Source organism: Danio rerio, chromosome 7 (assembly GCF_049306965.1).
Source record: "Danio rerio strain Tuebingen ecotype United States chromosome 7, GRCz12tu, whole genome shotgun sequence".
NCBI lineage: Eukaryota > Metazoa > Chordata > Actinopteri > Cypriniformes > Danionidae > Danio > Danio rerio.
In genome coordinates, this window is record NC_133182.1 from 43728187 (window position 1) to 43745783 (window position 17597).

The following is a 17597-nucleotide window of genomic DNA, read 5'->3' on the forward strand; positions in this document are numbered from 1 at the left end:
TACTCAAACGGCACATAAACTTGTAAACAAAGAGTCGCTGTTATTTCTGGAGAAGATTCGCCAGCAAGACCAAGTTGTGAATTACTTTTGAAGACCAGCGCGATCGGACAAAGCATTATTCTGAGAATGATAATGTGTAGAACAGCCATAAATGTGGTTGGTGTCGTGATCTCGTTCTTTTTCGAGTGTGCATGTGCATTAGCAACACCAACTTAAAATAGTTTGATTTTATTTCATTCGAACGTTTAGAAATGAAACTTATGAGAGGGTTGTTGTTCGATTTTATTGGTGATTCAAAATATGTAATGTAATCGTGAGCTTAGCAAAGAGTTTTGTAGAATTATATGTGTTAAATATAAGGTCTGAGCATACTGTCTGAGAGGCGTTTCAAAGATGGCCGCCGAGAGAAATTACTTGCCTTAAAGGGACTTTGTTTATAATCATCTATTGTCATTTTTTACTGTACAAAAACTTGCAAGTTGAAGACATGTTGTTTGTATTTTATAAAACAATACACAAATTTTAATTTTAGTCAAAACATGTACATGCCAATAAAGAATTCTGAAAACTACTAAAAACTTATTCAAATCTTTTCTCTCCCTCTTATTTATTTCGTATCCATCACTCTGGCTTCTAGAAACTACATACCAAGCTACATATGCACTGTTACAAAGTACTCCTTGGGTTAAAGGGTTAATTAATCTTAAAAAATAAAATAAAAATAAAATAAAATACTGTTATTCATCACACACCCTCATGTCATTCCAATCCCCTGAGACCTTCGTTCATCTTTTGAAAACAAATTAAGATATTTTAGATATTACAAGAGCTTTCTCCTCCTCTGTATACAGCAATAGCCATGAGACATCCAAAATCCACAAAAGTAAACAAAAACATTGTCAAAACATTCCATGACTCTTTTGGTGGTTCAACTGTAATCTTATGAAGCTCCAAGAACAATTTTTATACAAAACAAAAAAGAAAACATGCAATTGTTGTATTGTAAACATGGAACCTGATCTGATGCAAACAATATAAATGTATAGGCAAACAATATAGACAAATGTGCTTTTTGAAGCTTTACAGTTGAACCACTGAAGTCACATGGAATGTTTTAACAGTGTTTTTGATTTTTTTTCTGACTTTGAATGCCTCAGGGCCATTTCTAGCTATATGAAGGCCAAGAGAACTGTTATATCGAAAAAAAAAAATATATGAAATTTTTTGAAAATATGTATTAAGAACACTTTATTTCTGAATATAAATGAAGGTCTCTGGATTGGAACGACATGAGGGTGAGTTCATTTTGGGTTAACAAAGCCTTTAAAGTACACATGAAATAAAAAACTAATCATTTTGTTAGTGCAGAATGCTAGTTTTTTGGTGAACAATTCATCTAAACGTGATTAAGAAAACAAACAAACAAAAAAAAAGGTTTGCCCTTGTAATCAAAAATTGAAATCTGAAAATGCACTTCCTGTTTGTTTTCAGTTATATTCTCAGATTATGTCTGTCTAAGGTATTGATTGTGGTTAACATACTTAACCACTCCCCCCCTCCCTCCAACTGTCAGTTTTGACTGCGCTGCGCAAACAGAAATAGTGAGGAGATTGTAATATGTTACGTTGTAATAACTCTCCAAAAACCTTTTCCCGATCATTCTGAATGAAACGCCTACTTTACAACATCCAGCAGAGCAGTAAAAAAAAAACAAAAAAAAAACAACGCAGATTGTTTTCTTATTATATTCTGTATCACAATGCATAAAAAAATTGTTTCATGCGTTATATATGTTATATATAAATAATGTATATGTTATATATAAATAATGTTCATGCGGACATTATTATTTGTTTGTCACCTTCTCATATGACACAGTATATTGAATCATTCACACTAGCATTAATAGCTGCCTGTTACTCTTGGTTATGACATGCTGCAAATAGGTCAGTGTAGGTCTACAGCACAGAGAATACAATCACCCTCTGAGAGAGCAGAGAGAGGATCACTTGAGCTCTGTTGATGCTCCTATTGTCGCTCAAGAAAGTTGCTCTTCATATACATCAAGTTGAAGGATTCTCCTGGTCGCCAACGGTCGCTGTTGCTCACGTAGATGAAGGTTGCCGGAGGTAGCTTTCTCTCGTTCTAAATGAATGGTCTCTTGATGTTTGCCACTGCAAATCGCTTCTAGTGTGAATGAGGCTTAATGCAGAACTCTGACTGATGCACCTTAACTCCATTCTCTACTCTTCAGCTTTTTTGGGATGAGAGTTTTGAAACACCATGGGCCCTTCGAAATTGACCCCCAACCCCTCTCTCTGCCCTTTTTGCTATTTTTCTATCTAATAAAATGTTGAAAGCATCTAAATAAAACAAAGGTTTCGGTGCTGTGAAATAAACCACAGAACTAAATTTCTAAGTAGCATGGGAAACTCTGTAAAGCGAGAAAGCGGGTTAGGACTGTGAATACTGCAGCTTTCAGTAGGACTTTACAAGCAGAGGTTTCCTTATGATGTAAAATTCACAACAAGCTGCAGGCTGGCACCTTGCTTGATTTGGAAAAGGTCAGTGCTGTTCGGGACTATTGCATTTTGGTGACAGTTCATAGAGTTTTATGTATGTAAAAAAAAAGGGCAAAATAAAACAGCACATTAAGACAGGTGGAAATAAAGACAGAAAGAAAGAAGGAAAGAAAGAAAGAAAGAAAGAAAGATCAATAAACTGCTCTCTTCCACCATGAAAAATGCTAGAAATGTTACCATTTAATTGTGATTGCGGTTTTTGGGGACGCAATTCAAGTGCAGCTTTGCGTATTGGCAAGACTGAAACGAGCTCCTCTCATCTCAGACACTGCGAATCTGTTCCATCTAAAAATATCATGCCAACACCTCATTCTTTTGATAGTCATGCATGCCATTTGACTCTCTACAGTGAAATTGGCACTTCTGCATCCCTCTGGGTCTTCATTTTGGCACTTGTTCTGCAGAAAGGTCTGAATATGACTATGGCTATCACTTGACCTCCGTTTCCAGATGATGCAATTCAAGCTTTCATGTGTCCATTGAATGCATGCCGAACCTCCTGGCTGTGATTTAATTTGACCACATAAAGTACTGTGCAAAAGTCCACTAGTATTTCACCCAAATAGTGTTAAAGTCAGTTATTTCTATATTTTTTTATAACAATTTACATTTCCAAACATTATTTATGTCATATATACTGTAAAATACATAAGCACATTGCAGACTCTTCAAAACCCCCAGCATGGTTTGAGTGTGTGTGTGTTTACAGGGACATTTGGAAGCATCAAAGATCAGCAGCAGGGGAAATACAGCATCCCTCTCCTCCACCACCACAAAAGCCTGAGGGGGGGGGCCAGGAGAGAGATGAAAGTGTGCATCCCTTTTCAACAAAGCAGTATCTTGAGTGTCTGCGCCTGTGGCTTCTCACTCGGATCAATATGTTTAACCTTGCTACAAAGGCTCTTTGGTTCATGCACATTCAATATTGAGCAGAAGTTAGACCAAATTTTAATTGTCGACAAGGACTGCATCAGCCAAGTCGCAGCAGATGATATTTGGTGCACGCTGGCTCAGCCCAAGCGCCTAGGGAAAATGTGTATCTGCGCGCAGTGGCAGGTGCGAAAAAGTGAGGAAAAATAAGGGTTGTGTGCTTTACAAGCTTGTTCTGCTCTCCTGAACTCCAGCACCGTCTGGAGGTATAGAGGTTAGCTTGGAGTGGGCTGTTGATTGCCTGTTTTTCTCATGCAATGCCATCCATCATGCTATTAGTAATGCAGACAACAGATTCCAGGCCAAGTGCTATGGGATGAGAAGACGAGGAAAAAACAGGCATGCGATTACACATTCAGCTGTGAGAGACCTGAGACAAACCAGATCACTTTTTTTTATTCTTACATCATTTCTTGGTTATTTTCTTGGATTTATTGTACTATTATTTGTTTATTATTATTTGGGCATTACTGTTTTATTTTATTTTATTTTATTTTATTATGTTTGTTTAATAAAACATTTGTAAAAATGTGTATTAAAATTATTATTATTATTATTATTATTATTATTATTAGTAGTAGTAGTAGTAGTAGTAGTATTTTTGTTATTAGTAAAAAAAATGTATTCATTCATATTCCTTCAGCTTATTGTCTTTATTCATCAGGGGATACTACAACGGAATGAACCGCCAACTTGTCCAGCATATGTTTTACACAGTGGATGCCCTTACAGCCACAACCCAGTACTGGAAAACACCAAAACACTCTCATTCAGACACACACTCATACACTACGGCCAATTTAGTTAATTCAGTTAACCTATAGCGCATGTCTTTGGACTGTGGGGGAAACCGGAGCACCCGGAGAAAACCCACGCCAACATGATTTATTTTATTTTATTTTTATTAAGTTTGTATCACTCCACCTGGAGCATTTTTTACAGTGAGATTAAATGTTGGAGGACCAAACTCACTAGAAAATTACAAATACTACTACTGTACTGTATGTGTGTCACAGAATGTAGCTTAATATATGATATTGTTTAGCACAAGAATCACTGTGGGTTATTGTATTTGAAAATACCAATAAATGTTCCCTATACTCTGCTGAGAAATGGCTAAAAAGCATATTATTTCACTGCATCATGCCACTGTGTTAACAAAAAGTAGAGAGTCAAAAAGTAGAGTCTAAAACAAGGGGGTGTGCAAACCCAGTCTTGGGGGGCCGGTGTCCTGCATAGTTTAGCTTCAACCCTAGCGAAACCGCATACTTCCGTACTATATAGTACGCTAAAATCAGTATGCGAGCCGAGTAGTATGTCCGAATTCATAGAATTTGAAAATCAGTATGCGAGAAGTACCCGGATGACTTACTACTTCCGCGAGATTCTGAAGTGCGCATCCCATGCACGCTGCGCTATCCCATGATGCCCCGCAAGCGAATTCATGAATGGGAGTGAAGCGACGCAAATGACGCAGGTAGGTCGAATGACCACGACAAAATGGCGTATGTAGTAGATCCGAATTCCATTCATACTTTTCACATTCATACTGTATAGAACATACTTTTCTAACAGCCGAGTAGTACGTTTACATTCAAATGCAGTACCTACTGAGTAGTAGGCGGTTTCGGACGCAGCCTAAAAATCTATAAGGAGGTGTGTTTGATTAGAGTTGGAGCTAAACTGTGCAGGACACTGGCCCTCCAAGGCCGAGTTTGCCCACCCCTGGTCTTGAGTAATAACATGATTGTGTAATCCGTTGTTTTATTTTTCTCTCTTTTTTTTTTATGAAGGCTACACTAATAACTTATAAGCTAAAACAGTGTGCATTGACAATGACAGTTATAAGTAAGCAAACACATATTTGAGTGGTGTAATATTACAGTGCAATGTTGGTAATCATATATTAAGATAACCCATGTTATTTAAACAATGAAAATAGCCTTCAGACAATAATGAGCAATAATACATTTCCACACTGCATATGATGCCTGATGCAATGACAAATTCTGACAAACAGCTTCACCTAATTATTATTATTTTCTTTCTGGAAAGCATGCAGCAAACTAGAATAAATCGCAAAACTATAGCAAACAAAATGGCAATAATCTTAAAACAGGCTAAAATATTTAAATATTGTGCGTTGTGTCTCAGAGACTCTGGACCACTTTCAGATGAGTCGTCAGATGCTGAATGTGACCCAGGCACTTATTTCCTTATACTTGTAATAACTTTTTGGCATCCACAAATCACCTTGGTTTTCTCATTGTCATTTTATTTATTTATTTGCTTATGATAACCACTGATTCAGTGAGTAAACATTGCTGGATATCAATGTACAACGTTAAAACACAGGCAGCACATAAATACAGGTATTATATATATATATATATATATATATATATATATATATATATATATATATATATATATATATATATATATATATATATATATATATATATATACACATATATATATATATATATATATATATATATATATAGGTATAAATGCAGTTTTTTATTTATTTATTTATTTAATTGGTCTTATTTTATCAGAACAATTTTAAAACCAGATAATTTAATTTAGAGAATTGTAGTAAAAGTCAATGACATGGAGACATGAATGTTTTATTCGAAATCTGTTATGTATGTGACATTGACCTCCTGGTAGTTTAAGTGTTTAACTTCAAAAGTGTTTGTTTGTAACAAAATATAGCCTATCTGAAAATGTGTTTCTGTGATTACAGAGATGTGAGCTCCAAGTTGTGAGAAGCTGATTGGTGCTCATGAATCTACCGAGAGCAGCCTTGCCTCAGACAGCTCTGCTGGAATCTACCATTGGCTCTGAGACACATCTCTATAGGGGTAAAAATCAATAATAATGCTAGCAGTAAGTCTTTTTGTAAAAAAAAAATTCCAATTCAAACAGCTTTATTGTTTGTTCTAAAGCAAATGTTTTGTGGCTGAAGACCAAGTTTAATAATTATGTTGTAATTTTTAATGTTGATGGTTTTTTACCTGTAACTGCACTTTCCGCATTAGAATGAACTGCTTAAAAACTTTTATAATACCTGTAATAGCTTTAATAAATATTGTTTGATGAATTATACTGTGATCTTGTGCCTACCTCTGCATTAAAGATGTGCTGATTTAAAAAAATATAACATTATTGGACAGTGATAATTGGTTCTATCTATCTATCTATCTATCTATCTATCTATCTATCTATCTATCTATCTATCTATCTATCTATCTATCTATCTATCTATCTATCTATCTATCTATCTATCTATCTATCTATCTATCTATCTATCTATCTATCTATCTATCTATCTATCTATCTATATATATATATATATATATATATAATATTAATAATTGGTTATATTAATAAAAAATTATAAAAAAAACTGGTGCTGAGGATAATGCATCAACCTATCAACCTGCTGAATAAAGCTTATTATTTAAAGCATCTGAAATAAATATTTTTGTAAATATAGATCATGTCCATGTTCTTTAGATTAATTCCCTCATAAAATACTCATCATGTTGTTCACATATGCGTAATACGCACAGGTTCATCATCATTTACAACTTGTGCATGTTAAATGTGCATTGTCCATTTATTTATTTGATTACACTTATTTTAAAATAAGAGAGTTGCAGTAAAATGACTCTGTAATTTCGCAATTACAGCGTAATACTAATTATACACATGCATTTATCATAGGGTAATGATTAGATTTTGATTCAAGATTAGTTACTTAATATTTATTTACTCTACACTACTTCTAGTTGATCATTTGGTATCAGAAGTGGCTTATATGTAAGGCAAAAGCCTCTAGATTATGCTTTTACCAAAATAAAATGTAATCATGCCTGGACTTTAAGAAACTTATTAATAAAATCATCTGGAATGGCAAAGAAAACGTTCTTGCAGGACTCCCAGAGTTCATCAAAATTCTTTGGATTCTTCTTCAATGCCTCCACCTTCATCCTTCCCCAGACATGCTCAATAATGTTTAATATTGGTGACTGGGCTGGCCAATCCTGCAGCACCCTGACCTTTGCTTTCAGGAACTTTGATGTGGAGGCTGGCGTATGAGAAGAAGCGCTATCCTGCTGAAGAATTTGCCCTCTCCTGTGGTTTGTAATGTAATGGGCCACACACGTCTTGATACCTCAAGCTGTTGATGCTGCCATACACTCTCCAGATGTCTTGCATGCCTCCATACTAAATGTAACCCCAAACCATGGTTTTTCTGTCACCAAACTTAACTGATTTCTGTGAGAATCTTGGGTTTATGTGGGTTCCAATAGGTTTTCTGGAGTATTTGTGATGATTTAGATGCACTTCAACAGATGATTAATCTGAAAAATCTACCTTCTGCCACCTTTGCAAATGATCAACTAGAAGTCAAGTAATTATTTGTTGCTCTTACAACTGGGATTAACGACAAGAGTTTTGTCAGGTAGTATATGTGCAGCTGTTACCTATTTACTTGATTATTTATTTAAAACAATCTATACTTATGTACAAAGTACATGTGCACCTGCCTCCTGTTTGTTTGTTTATTTAATAAAATGCAAAACCAGATATATTTATCATGAACAATTTACCATATTTTTGCCACAATGTGCAACATTGTTGCAACACAATTGCACAAGACGTCCCTGTAAGATAAAAGGGCTTCATTGTCCTCTCATCCACTGTGAAGGGTCCTTCATTTGCATACAATGGCCATTCCATATGCAAATATCTGCTGCTACACAAGGGCTGAGAATTGAGCATAGAAAGTCAAGGGGTTCAGAGCTACAGTAGTTCTCAACCCTCAGAACACCTGGACTGCAGTTTTTCTTCCAAATTTAGGTGTTCAGGGACTGTAAGTGTAAGTTTTCAGCTGTGCTAAACTTAAAAGTAAGCATCTCCAAGAAAACAGCCACTGCAAAAAGAGCATGCAATCCAGCAGTGGTCAGACATTTCTTTTACTGCACTTGCAGAAGTCATTCTTAAATCATGTAGCCTGCATTATGAAGTTATGAGCTGAATGGGAAGCCAAAAAAATGATGATAGCCAGTTTGTTCTGTTATAGTTGTTGCTTTTTGGTTTCGGATCAATATTCTCTATAAAAAAGAAGTTACTACTATCATATTTTGAGTTTACAGCAAGACCTGCACAATCCACAATAAGTGTGACCCTCACAACCATGCAAGCATAGAAAAAATACTCAACCTATCACCACATGACATAACTCAAAGCGAACAAGAAACCCAACAGCACCACGAGTGAAAATAAAGCAACAAACCTTAAAAAGAGTAAAACACTAATTTTGTAATTTGCATAATTAATTAATTTGCATGATTAATTCTTTCTTTTTGGAGGGTACGGCACGGTGTTGGAAATTGCATTTAAAACGCCACCCCGTGTCAATAGGTTTCCGACCCGTGCAGCACACACTGAGAAGTTCTGTTTCTGCAATATTAGCAGTCATTTGTCATCGGTAATGAGCCACTTTTCATATTTTCACAATATGCAACCCAGAGACAATCCTGTAACAGACAGTTTACAACTGTTAGGGAGTCCCAATGGCACATTAAGTCTACTTTTCCAGGCTTACCTTCTTGAGTCTGAGGATTCCCTCCTGAGTCTGAGCATCAGTGACAATCTCGAAAACATCCCTCTCATCTCCACCTATGATGGTGTAAGTTGATTTAGCATTTTCCCCGATGTCTCTGTCATTCGCTTTTACTCTTCCTCCAGGTTTCCCGATGCCAAGATCTTCAGGTATGTGGAACTCATAAGAACCTTTAGAGATGAGTCATAACAGAGTAAAATAATCTGGTCAATTAGGTGACACAAAGCATTTAGAAAAACAATAATTGTACCAAAATAGTGTGTAAAGAGTGTGTTAAACATTTCATTTATCTATGTGTACATACTATTCTACTAAATACTGTCTACTTCGTAGCACTGCTCAAGTTTATTTCCTTTTCTTCTTATCACCATAGCTGCACTAAATATAAAGTAATAAATCCAATCTCATCTCATTTAATATTGATGATATGTTGAGTCACAATTCGTATTAAACTGTCCTCATTTATACACAACAGTTCGATGAAGCCTATGGGATTTAGCTCATAATCATCAAAACAACAGTTATATTAAATATGTGCCATATTCCAGTTTTAATAAAAGCGAACATTCATGTAAACTGTTTTATTGCATCATTGTGGCCCGATCTTTTATTTATTGTAAACAATCAATTATTTTGGTTTTCTTTCAGGGATTAAAGTTATAGGTCACCCAAAATGAACATTTCTTTAACATTTACTCACACTTAAGTAGTACTAAATGATTATGAATGTACACAAGACATACTGAAAAAAAAAAAAAAAATTATTCTTTAATATTGTATAAATTCCTTAGAGTTCCTTAGAGGAGAAATAACCTCAAACATGTTTGGAACAAGAGGAAGATGAAAAACTGATGACATCATTTTAATTTTTGAGTGATCCGTTTAATGTTAAAATAATATAATTAAAAAAAGTATTTTTGGATTATAAAAAAAAAAAACCTTTACTGTAGGCTGTGCTTTGTTTGATTTACATGCTAATGTTATTGCAATGCACAATACAGACCCCCTAGTTTATTTGCGATAAAAATTACTGACTTTGTAGCTGTAATTTCCAGAAATTTGTGGACAATTTTGCGATAAAAATAATAATACTATATACACACACACACACACACACACACACACACACACACACACACACACACACACACACACACACACACACACACACACACACACACACACACACACACACACACACACACACACACACACATATATATATATATATCTTATATACCATATTACTGGTGGCCTACTATGTTACTATGTTAGGTGTGCAATCTAAAACAATGACAATGTCATAAATCTTAAAAATTAAGCTTCTTTATTTTTGACTATATTTGTCAAGACAAGATGTAAAACTGTAGGGATTAAGCCAAAGGAAGATTGTATAACTCTTATTTTTATCCACAATCTTTCTTACTTTCAGATTTCACTCCCCAGAGCATCTGATACAAAGGACATGCATTAGGACGTCCCCTTCCGTAATACACCTAACGCACGGATTGCCGTTAAACTCGTCAATGGCATGGAAAACAAAATCATTTATCAATTTTACACATACCATAATACCAGCTATACATGTAAAGCACAAATAATATCCTTCACTTTGGTCACGTTCCGTCATCTGTGAACCAATCTCCATCTGTCTGTTTCATTGCTTCGTTTGTTAGATGTTTGCTCAAAACATCTCATTTTTGCTATGACTTCACATGTAAATCCCTCACGCTTTATCTGCGTCTGCTTACTGCACAAGTGGTAACTCCTGCCGCTCCCTATTCTATGTAATGTAATGATTGTGAGGGCACAAGTGAGAGGTCATTTTTTTTCGAGACATTAAAATACATCAGATGCGCTGCATATGCAAGATCTAAAAGTCATGGAAAACAATTCATTTAAAACTGAAATAAATATCTTTTTAATAAATTATGGACTTTTTGTTGATTTTGCAAATTCAGCGATTGTGCAAAACTAGGGGGTCTGACAATAATGTCAGAAAAATAGTCAGATAAAATTACAATCCCAATATGGTCAATTTTACCTGCATACCATCATGCATTAATTAGTTCTAGATAATAATTAGAAACTATTTGGTGTCAAAAAATTGCTTGTTACATTTGATGTACTAGTCAGAAGCTACAGATTACAGGAAATCCACATCTAATGTTCTCTTGCATGATTTGTTTAAAATTTTAATACAACACAATGAAACAAGTACATTTGAATGAGGCAAAAAATAGATATGAATGGAACCTTTTTTGAACGGTAGCATAGGTCATTTTAAAATACTTTATATAAAGGATTACATCTTACCTTTTGTGAACTTTGGTGGGTTGTCGTTGATATCAGTAAGAGTGACTGTCACAGTAGTGGTTCCTGACAAGCCACCCATATGACCTCCCATGTCTTTAGCTTGAATGACCACAAGATACTCTTCCCTCATCTCCCGATCCATCCCTGCCAGAGCCACCCTAATGATTGCTGTAAAACAATCACAACAAATGTATTCATTGGTTTTATGTAATTCATATTTTAAATCAATAAATAAAGCATTGATAAAACCTTTCATTTATTTATTTTGATTTTATTATGTAAAGGGAAAAAAAAGGATATAAGATTATGCCATATTTTAATACAGAGCATGGCGTAAATAAACATGTCATTGTACATTCTGAGGTGCGCAGTTTGCCAAATCTGTTAGCTCTTCCCTTGTCCTTGACACCCAGACCAGCTTATTCTGCCATGCACTGCCTGTGCCGCTTTCATTTGGCATTGCAAATTAGCTTGTTTGTTTGCAGAAGACTTGTCCCAGCACCTGGAGTCATTTATATTCCAACTGAATGTGAATTATGCTGTCTGTGTCTTATAATCCTTAATATTGTATGCACCATCATTGACTCTTACAAAAATATATCAAATGATAATAAAACATAATAATACAAGACTAAAAATAATAACAAAACAAATACCCAAAGCACTCACAGGTAACAATACTCAAATCCATGACAACACTCAAACCCAAATGTGTCATACAATGAAAGCTCTGTGTGTTAAATAAAAGCTGTACACACATTTTTAGTCGTCTTAAATCTTCCAAAAACATCTTGAAATATTTGTTTTCTTAACATTGTAGATGTTTTACCATACACTTGGTTATAGATTGAGATTCCCCATCATTTAACACTATTCTTTCATCTTTACAGGCGTTTCGCCCCAATTCACACTGCGATCACACGTTTTTTTTTTACCATCGTGGAGATGATTCCCACAACAATTTGCGAGTCTTATGATGTTATGTTTTATGTGATGAGCCTAAATCCAGGGAAATCACGATCACTTCAATTAAGTCACTTGGGAAAGTGACAAAATATCTTGAATAAACAGAAAAATATGCTTTGCAATAAATTTAATGACTTGGATGACTAAAAATCTTCATAGACATTTAATCTTAGACAATCAATCAGGTTTCTACTGTATGTTAAATTACTGTATTGTATATATATATATATATATATATATATATATATATATATATATATATATATATATATATATATATATATATATATACAGTATATAAATACAACAGTTCAGTCTGGTTCTTGAATCTGATAGGCTGATAGCTGTGCAATATTTTGTCAGTAACAGCACACAAAGGCCTCTTCACCCTTCAACTTTGTTTATCACTCCGCCCACATTCAGTTAGCAACAAGCACTCTACAGTTTGACAAATATTACTGCTGTTGTAACATGTTGTACTTTTGAGGATTTTTAGTCGAGAATGTAGTTGCTTAGATTGCAACTTTGCAGTTTATTTATAAGAATAGTGCCTATTTTTAAATATTTACAACATCTGAGAGAGCTCGTTACTGACCATTAGCCTGCCACGGAGTAGACCAAAGACGGTTGATGTTTTCTATCCACAAGATAGCGACAGAACCGCACAATAAGTCCTTAGGCTTAAAAGATTTTAACAGTCTGATTTCTAACTACAGCTGATCAAATCATTATTAAACTGGTAGGAATACCTGCCAACACTCCCATTTTTCCCAGGAGTCTTCCGTATTTCAGACCAATTTTCGAAAAAACCATCCTGTTTTTTATTTCTTCCGGAAAACTCCTGTAATTTCATCCCCCTTCCTTTTTGGTACAGAATGTAAACACCCCCGGGTTGCTAACTTTAGTACAGTTCCCGATCGCAGTGAATGCACAAAACTCGCTGCATCCTGTCCGGTTCTCAACAGTGTTATTCAGAGACCTCACCCCCGGACACCCACGAACACCCCCTCCCCCCGGTCTCCTGCATTTTCAGAGATTTGTTGGCAGGTATGCTAGTAAGTGATATTGTAGTGCTGTATTTATACCGATTTAATGGTTTTCTTTAAGGAGGTAAAATTAAAGGTACAGTACATATATCACATGTATTAAAGAACCTAACTTATTACAAATAATCAGGGCTTGACATTAACACCCACCAACCCGCCTAATGGGGGAAGCTTACAGCTGTGGCAGGTTAGACAACCACACCAACTAGCCACTTTGGCCGGTTGAAAATAATTTTTAAATTGTAGTTTTCTTAAAAGCAAAGTTTAACAATGAAACTGAGAGTTTGACAAAATAGTTTGAATCCCGAAAGCGGAGAGGATGAGAATGAGAGGATGATCACGCGCATAGAGAGACTCTCACTCACTCTCACTGATGAGGGCATCAGCTGTGCACGCGAGTGTTTATATGCTTGCATGCTCCAGTTTCCTTGCGTGAAGAAACTGGACGAAAAGCGATGCTTGCTTTACAAGAGTTTGAGATTCTTTAAAAAATATATCTTCGCGTATATAGCAGAGGTTGGCACTTTCTTTTTAACTTTGAACAGATTAATAATGAGCCTTAACCATGTGCAAGTGATCATCATAATATATATATATATATATATATATATATATATATATATATATATATATATATATATATATATATATATATATACATATATATGTGTGTGTGTATGTATTATAATAAAAATATTAGAAAATAACAGAAGCAATGATCTAAAGAAACAAAGACATTTGACAGGAAGAAAGGTAAGTGTGTTTTAGGCCCGGCTCTGGTTCCATTACCCATGAATAATTCACAGCGCGCATGCATTGTCTGCTAGACTTTTCATGCTGCACTTACATGTCTTTGTTTCTTGTTCTGTCATGGAAACCAACAGACCACACTAATTTAAGCAAACTAAAAAGGTGCATTTTTAGAGGTGAAGTGCTCTGATTGTCAACAGGACTATGGAAACACAGAGCTGCATGAGATGTAGATACAGCTGTGTCTGTGTGTGTGCGTCAAACACTGAATATGATGCTCTCACACTGCAGTACTCATTCAATTGTCATCCTGATTTATCATTATATATTCAAATGAATTCCTGATGATCATGGAAGCGAGGAAACACAAACAATTCATTTCCATAGGTATTTGGAGATTTACTTTGATTTTTTTGATTGTTTCCCCCTGCTTTTTTGCATGCCATTAAGCAAGTAATGAAATAGTGCATGATGTTTACTTATTTATCAAGTGTGTCTCTTTTCCTACGAGGTGTTGGATGTGTCAAACGGTTTCTAATGATTGTTTTCCCTTTACCTCTTATTTTTCATTAACATTCATTAAAACATCTGGCTCACTTGAATAAGCCATCTGCACATGTTTGGTAATCAGGAAAATCATGCACACGGCACTCTAGTTTAGGTTTTCACACCTCCTCTCGACCATTTGCGTTCTCAGAGAAAATTGAAATGCATGGGGTTATAAATCAGAAAAGGTGTTCTTTTTAAAGTCTGTTTGTTTAATATGCACATACAATTTGGACGGGACTTGTTTATTGTGTGCCGTTTTATTTTTTTCCAAATTACGAGCTGTTCATTTCCATCTCATTGCTTATTAATGTAATTTCACCATTATTTAATCATGTTGCTTACAGACACACTGTTAACAAGTCAGCTGAAAATGCAATTAGGGAAAAAACAAAGTCAAGGTTGAAAAGGAAGCAGAATGCAGATGGAATTCAAAGATAGCCCTGTCATTTAAATCAGAAGCCGCAAATTGCTTTGTGCGCTATTACAGAACAAAATCAGCGTCTGCGTGTGTCCTTCAGGTAAAATGATCTTGTTTATTTGGTCTTTGTTTAAAATTTATTTTCTGCCAGCAGTAATGATGATCATAATAACAATGATTATAAATAATAATAATAATAATAATAATAGTAATAGTAATAATAATAATAATAATAATAATAATAATAATAATAATAATAATAATAATAATAATGAATAACCTAATGCCTAAAATTAATCTTGGAATACGATTCACCATATACAGTTAAAGTCAGAATTATTAGCACTCCTGAATAATTAGACCCCATTTACTGTACACGTTTTTCCCCAATTTCTGTTCATCGGAAAGATTTTTTTTTCAAAATTAGTTTTAAAAACTGATTTTGTTAACACTTGATAATTACACATTATGAATGATCTATAAAGTAGTGAATTCATTATTTGTTAAGCATTAGCTCTCCACTAATAGATGGTAATAATCAGTTTATAACTGCATATACAAATGCTCTTACAAGCAAATTTAAAATGTGCTTAATGATTAGTATGTAACACTTTAGTTTAGGTCACAATTCATGCTATTAACTACTGGTTTATTACCTACCTATTATTAAGTCATTAACTGTTCTTTAGTAGTTATAAAGCATGCTCTTATTCTGCTACCCTAATCCTACCCAAAATGTAAACACAACTTATACCTTACTAACTATTAATAAATAGTTATCTAGTAGTTTATTAAGCTAGTAGTGTTAGTTAATAGTTGGTAATACAGTAAATTGTGACCTAAAGTGTTACCCATTATTCTTTCATACTTTGTTACAGATTATTTTTCCTGACTAAATGAAATATTGCATTATTTACAATCCATTTGTATTTAAGAGTAGTTGGGGTTTTTAAGATCATCCAGAATGAGTTAGTACATGCTTAAGAAAATATTCAAATTAACATTATATATAATTCATTTATTCATTCATTTTCTTTTCGGCTTAGTCCCTTTATTAATCTGGGGTTGCCACAGTTAAATGAACTGCTATTGTATCCAGCACATGTTTTACGAAGCGGACGCCCATTCAGCTGCAACCCATCACTGGGAAACACCCATAGACTGCCAGTCACACACATACACTATGAACAATTTAGCCCAATTTACCTATAGCACATTTCTTTGGACTGTAGGGGAAACCGGAGCACTCAGAGGAAACCCACGCAAACACGGTGAGAACATGCAAACTCCACACAGAAACCAGTGACCTTCTTGCAGTGAGGCGATTGTGCTACCCACTCAGTCACCGTGCTGCCCTTATATATTATTATTCAGGCATACACTAAAAGTTCATTCGTATGTTTTATTAAATGCTTTATTAACTCAACTTCATCCAGTTTTGTGACCTAATCTAATGTGAGGACTATTCATGCCTTAAAAATTTAAATTAATTGCTCAGTATCAAATGAACAAATCTTTGGAATCTTATCTAAAAAAGTTTAAAGATTGCAGAATAACAGGTGTGTCAAAATATAACATAAAATTTGATTAAACAATAACAATATAATAATTTGTTAATATATTACAATACAACATTTCAATGTTATTTAGCCATGTTTAAACTGTACAGTTATTTTACTTCACATAAAATTATGAAGATTTATTTTTCATTTGATACAGTTTTATTTGTGTATCTTAAAATGAAAAGTGTTTGTGTATCTTTAAATTTCCAGTTTAGAACATAACTGAGCCTTTAATTGTCATTTATAAGGGATTTACAAAGCATGAACAGTTCTCACTTTAGATTAGGTCACAAAACTGTACAAAGTTAAGTTAATGAAGCATCTATTAACATAGAAATTAGCGATTAATATATGCCTGAATAATAGGAATTATAAATGTCAATTTGAATAGTTTATTAATTACTTACGCACTATGAATATTCTTTAAATCAGCAACTTCTCTCAAATAACTGGTTTGTAAATGATGCAATATTTAATTTATTCATGAAAAAAAGTATGCAAATACAATCATTAAGCACATTACATACAGTTGAAGTCAGAATTATTAGCCTCCTGTTCATTTTTTGCCCAATTTGTGTTTGACAGAGAAAAGATTTTATCAACACATTTATAAACATAATAGTTTTATTAACTCATTTCTAATAACTGATTTATTTTATCTTTGCCATGATGACAGTACATAATATTTTACTAGATATTTTTTAAGACGCTTTTATACAGCTTAAAGTGACATTTAAAAAGGCTTAACTAGGTTAATTAGGTTAACTAGGCAGGTTAGGGTAATTAGGCAAATCATTGCATAACAATGGTTTGTTCTGTAGACTATCGAAAAAAAAA

General features: G+C 34.2%; 1 protein-coding gene across 16 annotated transcripts in view; it reads right to left on the reverse strand.

The window, feature by feature from the left end:
* The window catches only part of cdh8 (cadherin 8), a 288795-nt gene that overhangs the window by 33809 nt on the left and 237389 nt on the right, over nt 1–17597 (reverse strand). For all 16 annotated transcript variants that reach the window (XM_073907200.1, XM_073907192.1, XM_073907199.1 and 13 more), the window contains 2 exons: nt 11470–11637; nt 9136–9323 (listed from right to left, as the gene is read on the reverse strand). In XM_073907200.1, the coding sequence (XP_073763301.1) occupies nt 9136–9323; nt 11470–11637 (356 nt within the window). The remainder of the gene's footprint in view (nt 1–9135; nt 9324–11469; nt 11638–17597) is intronic.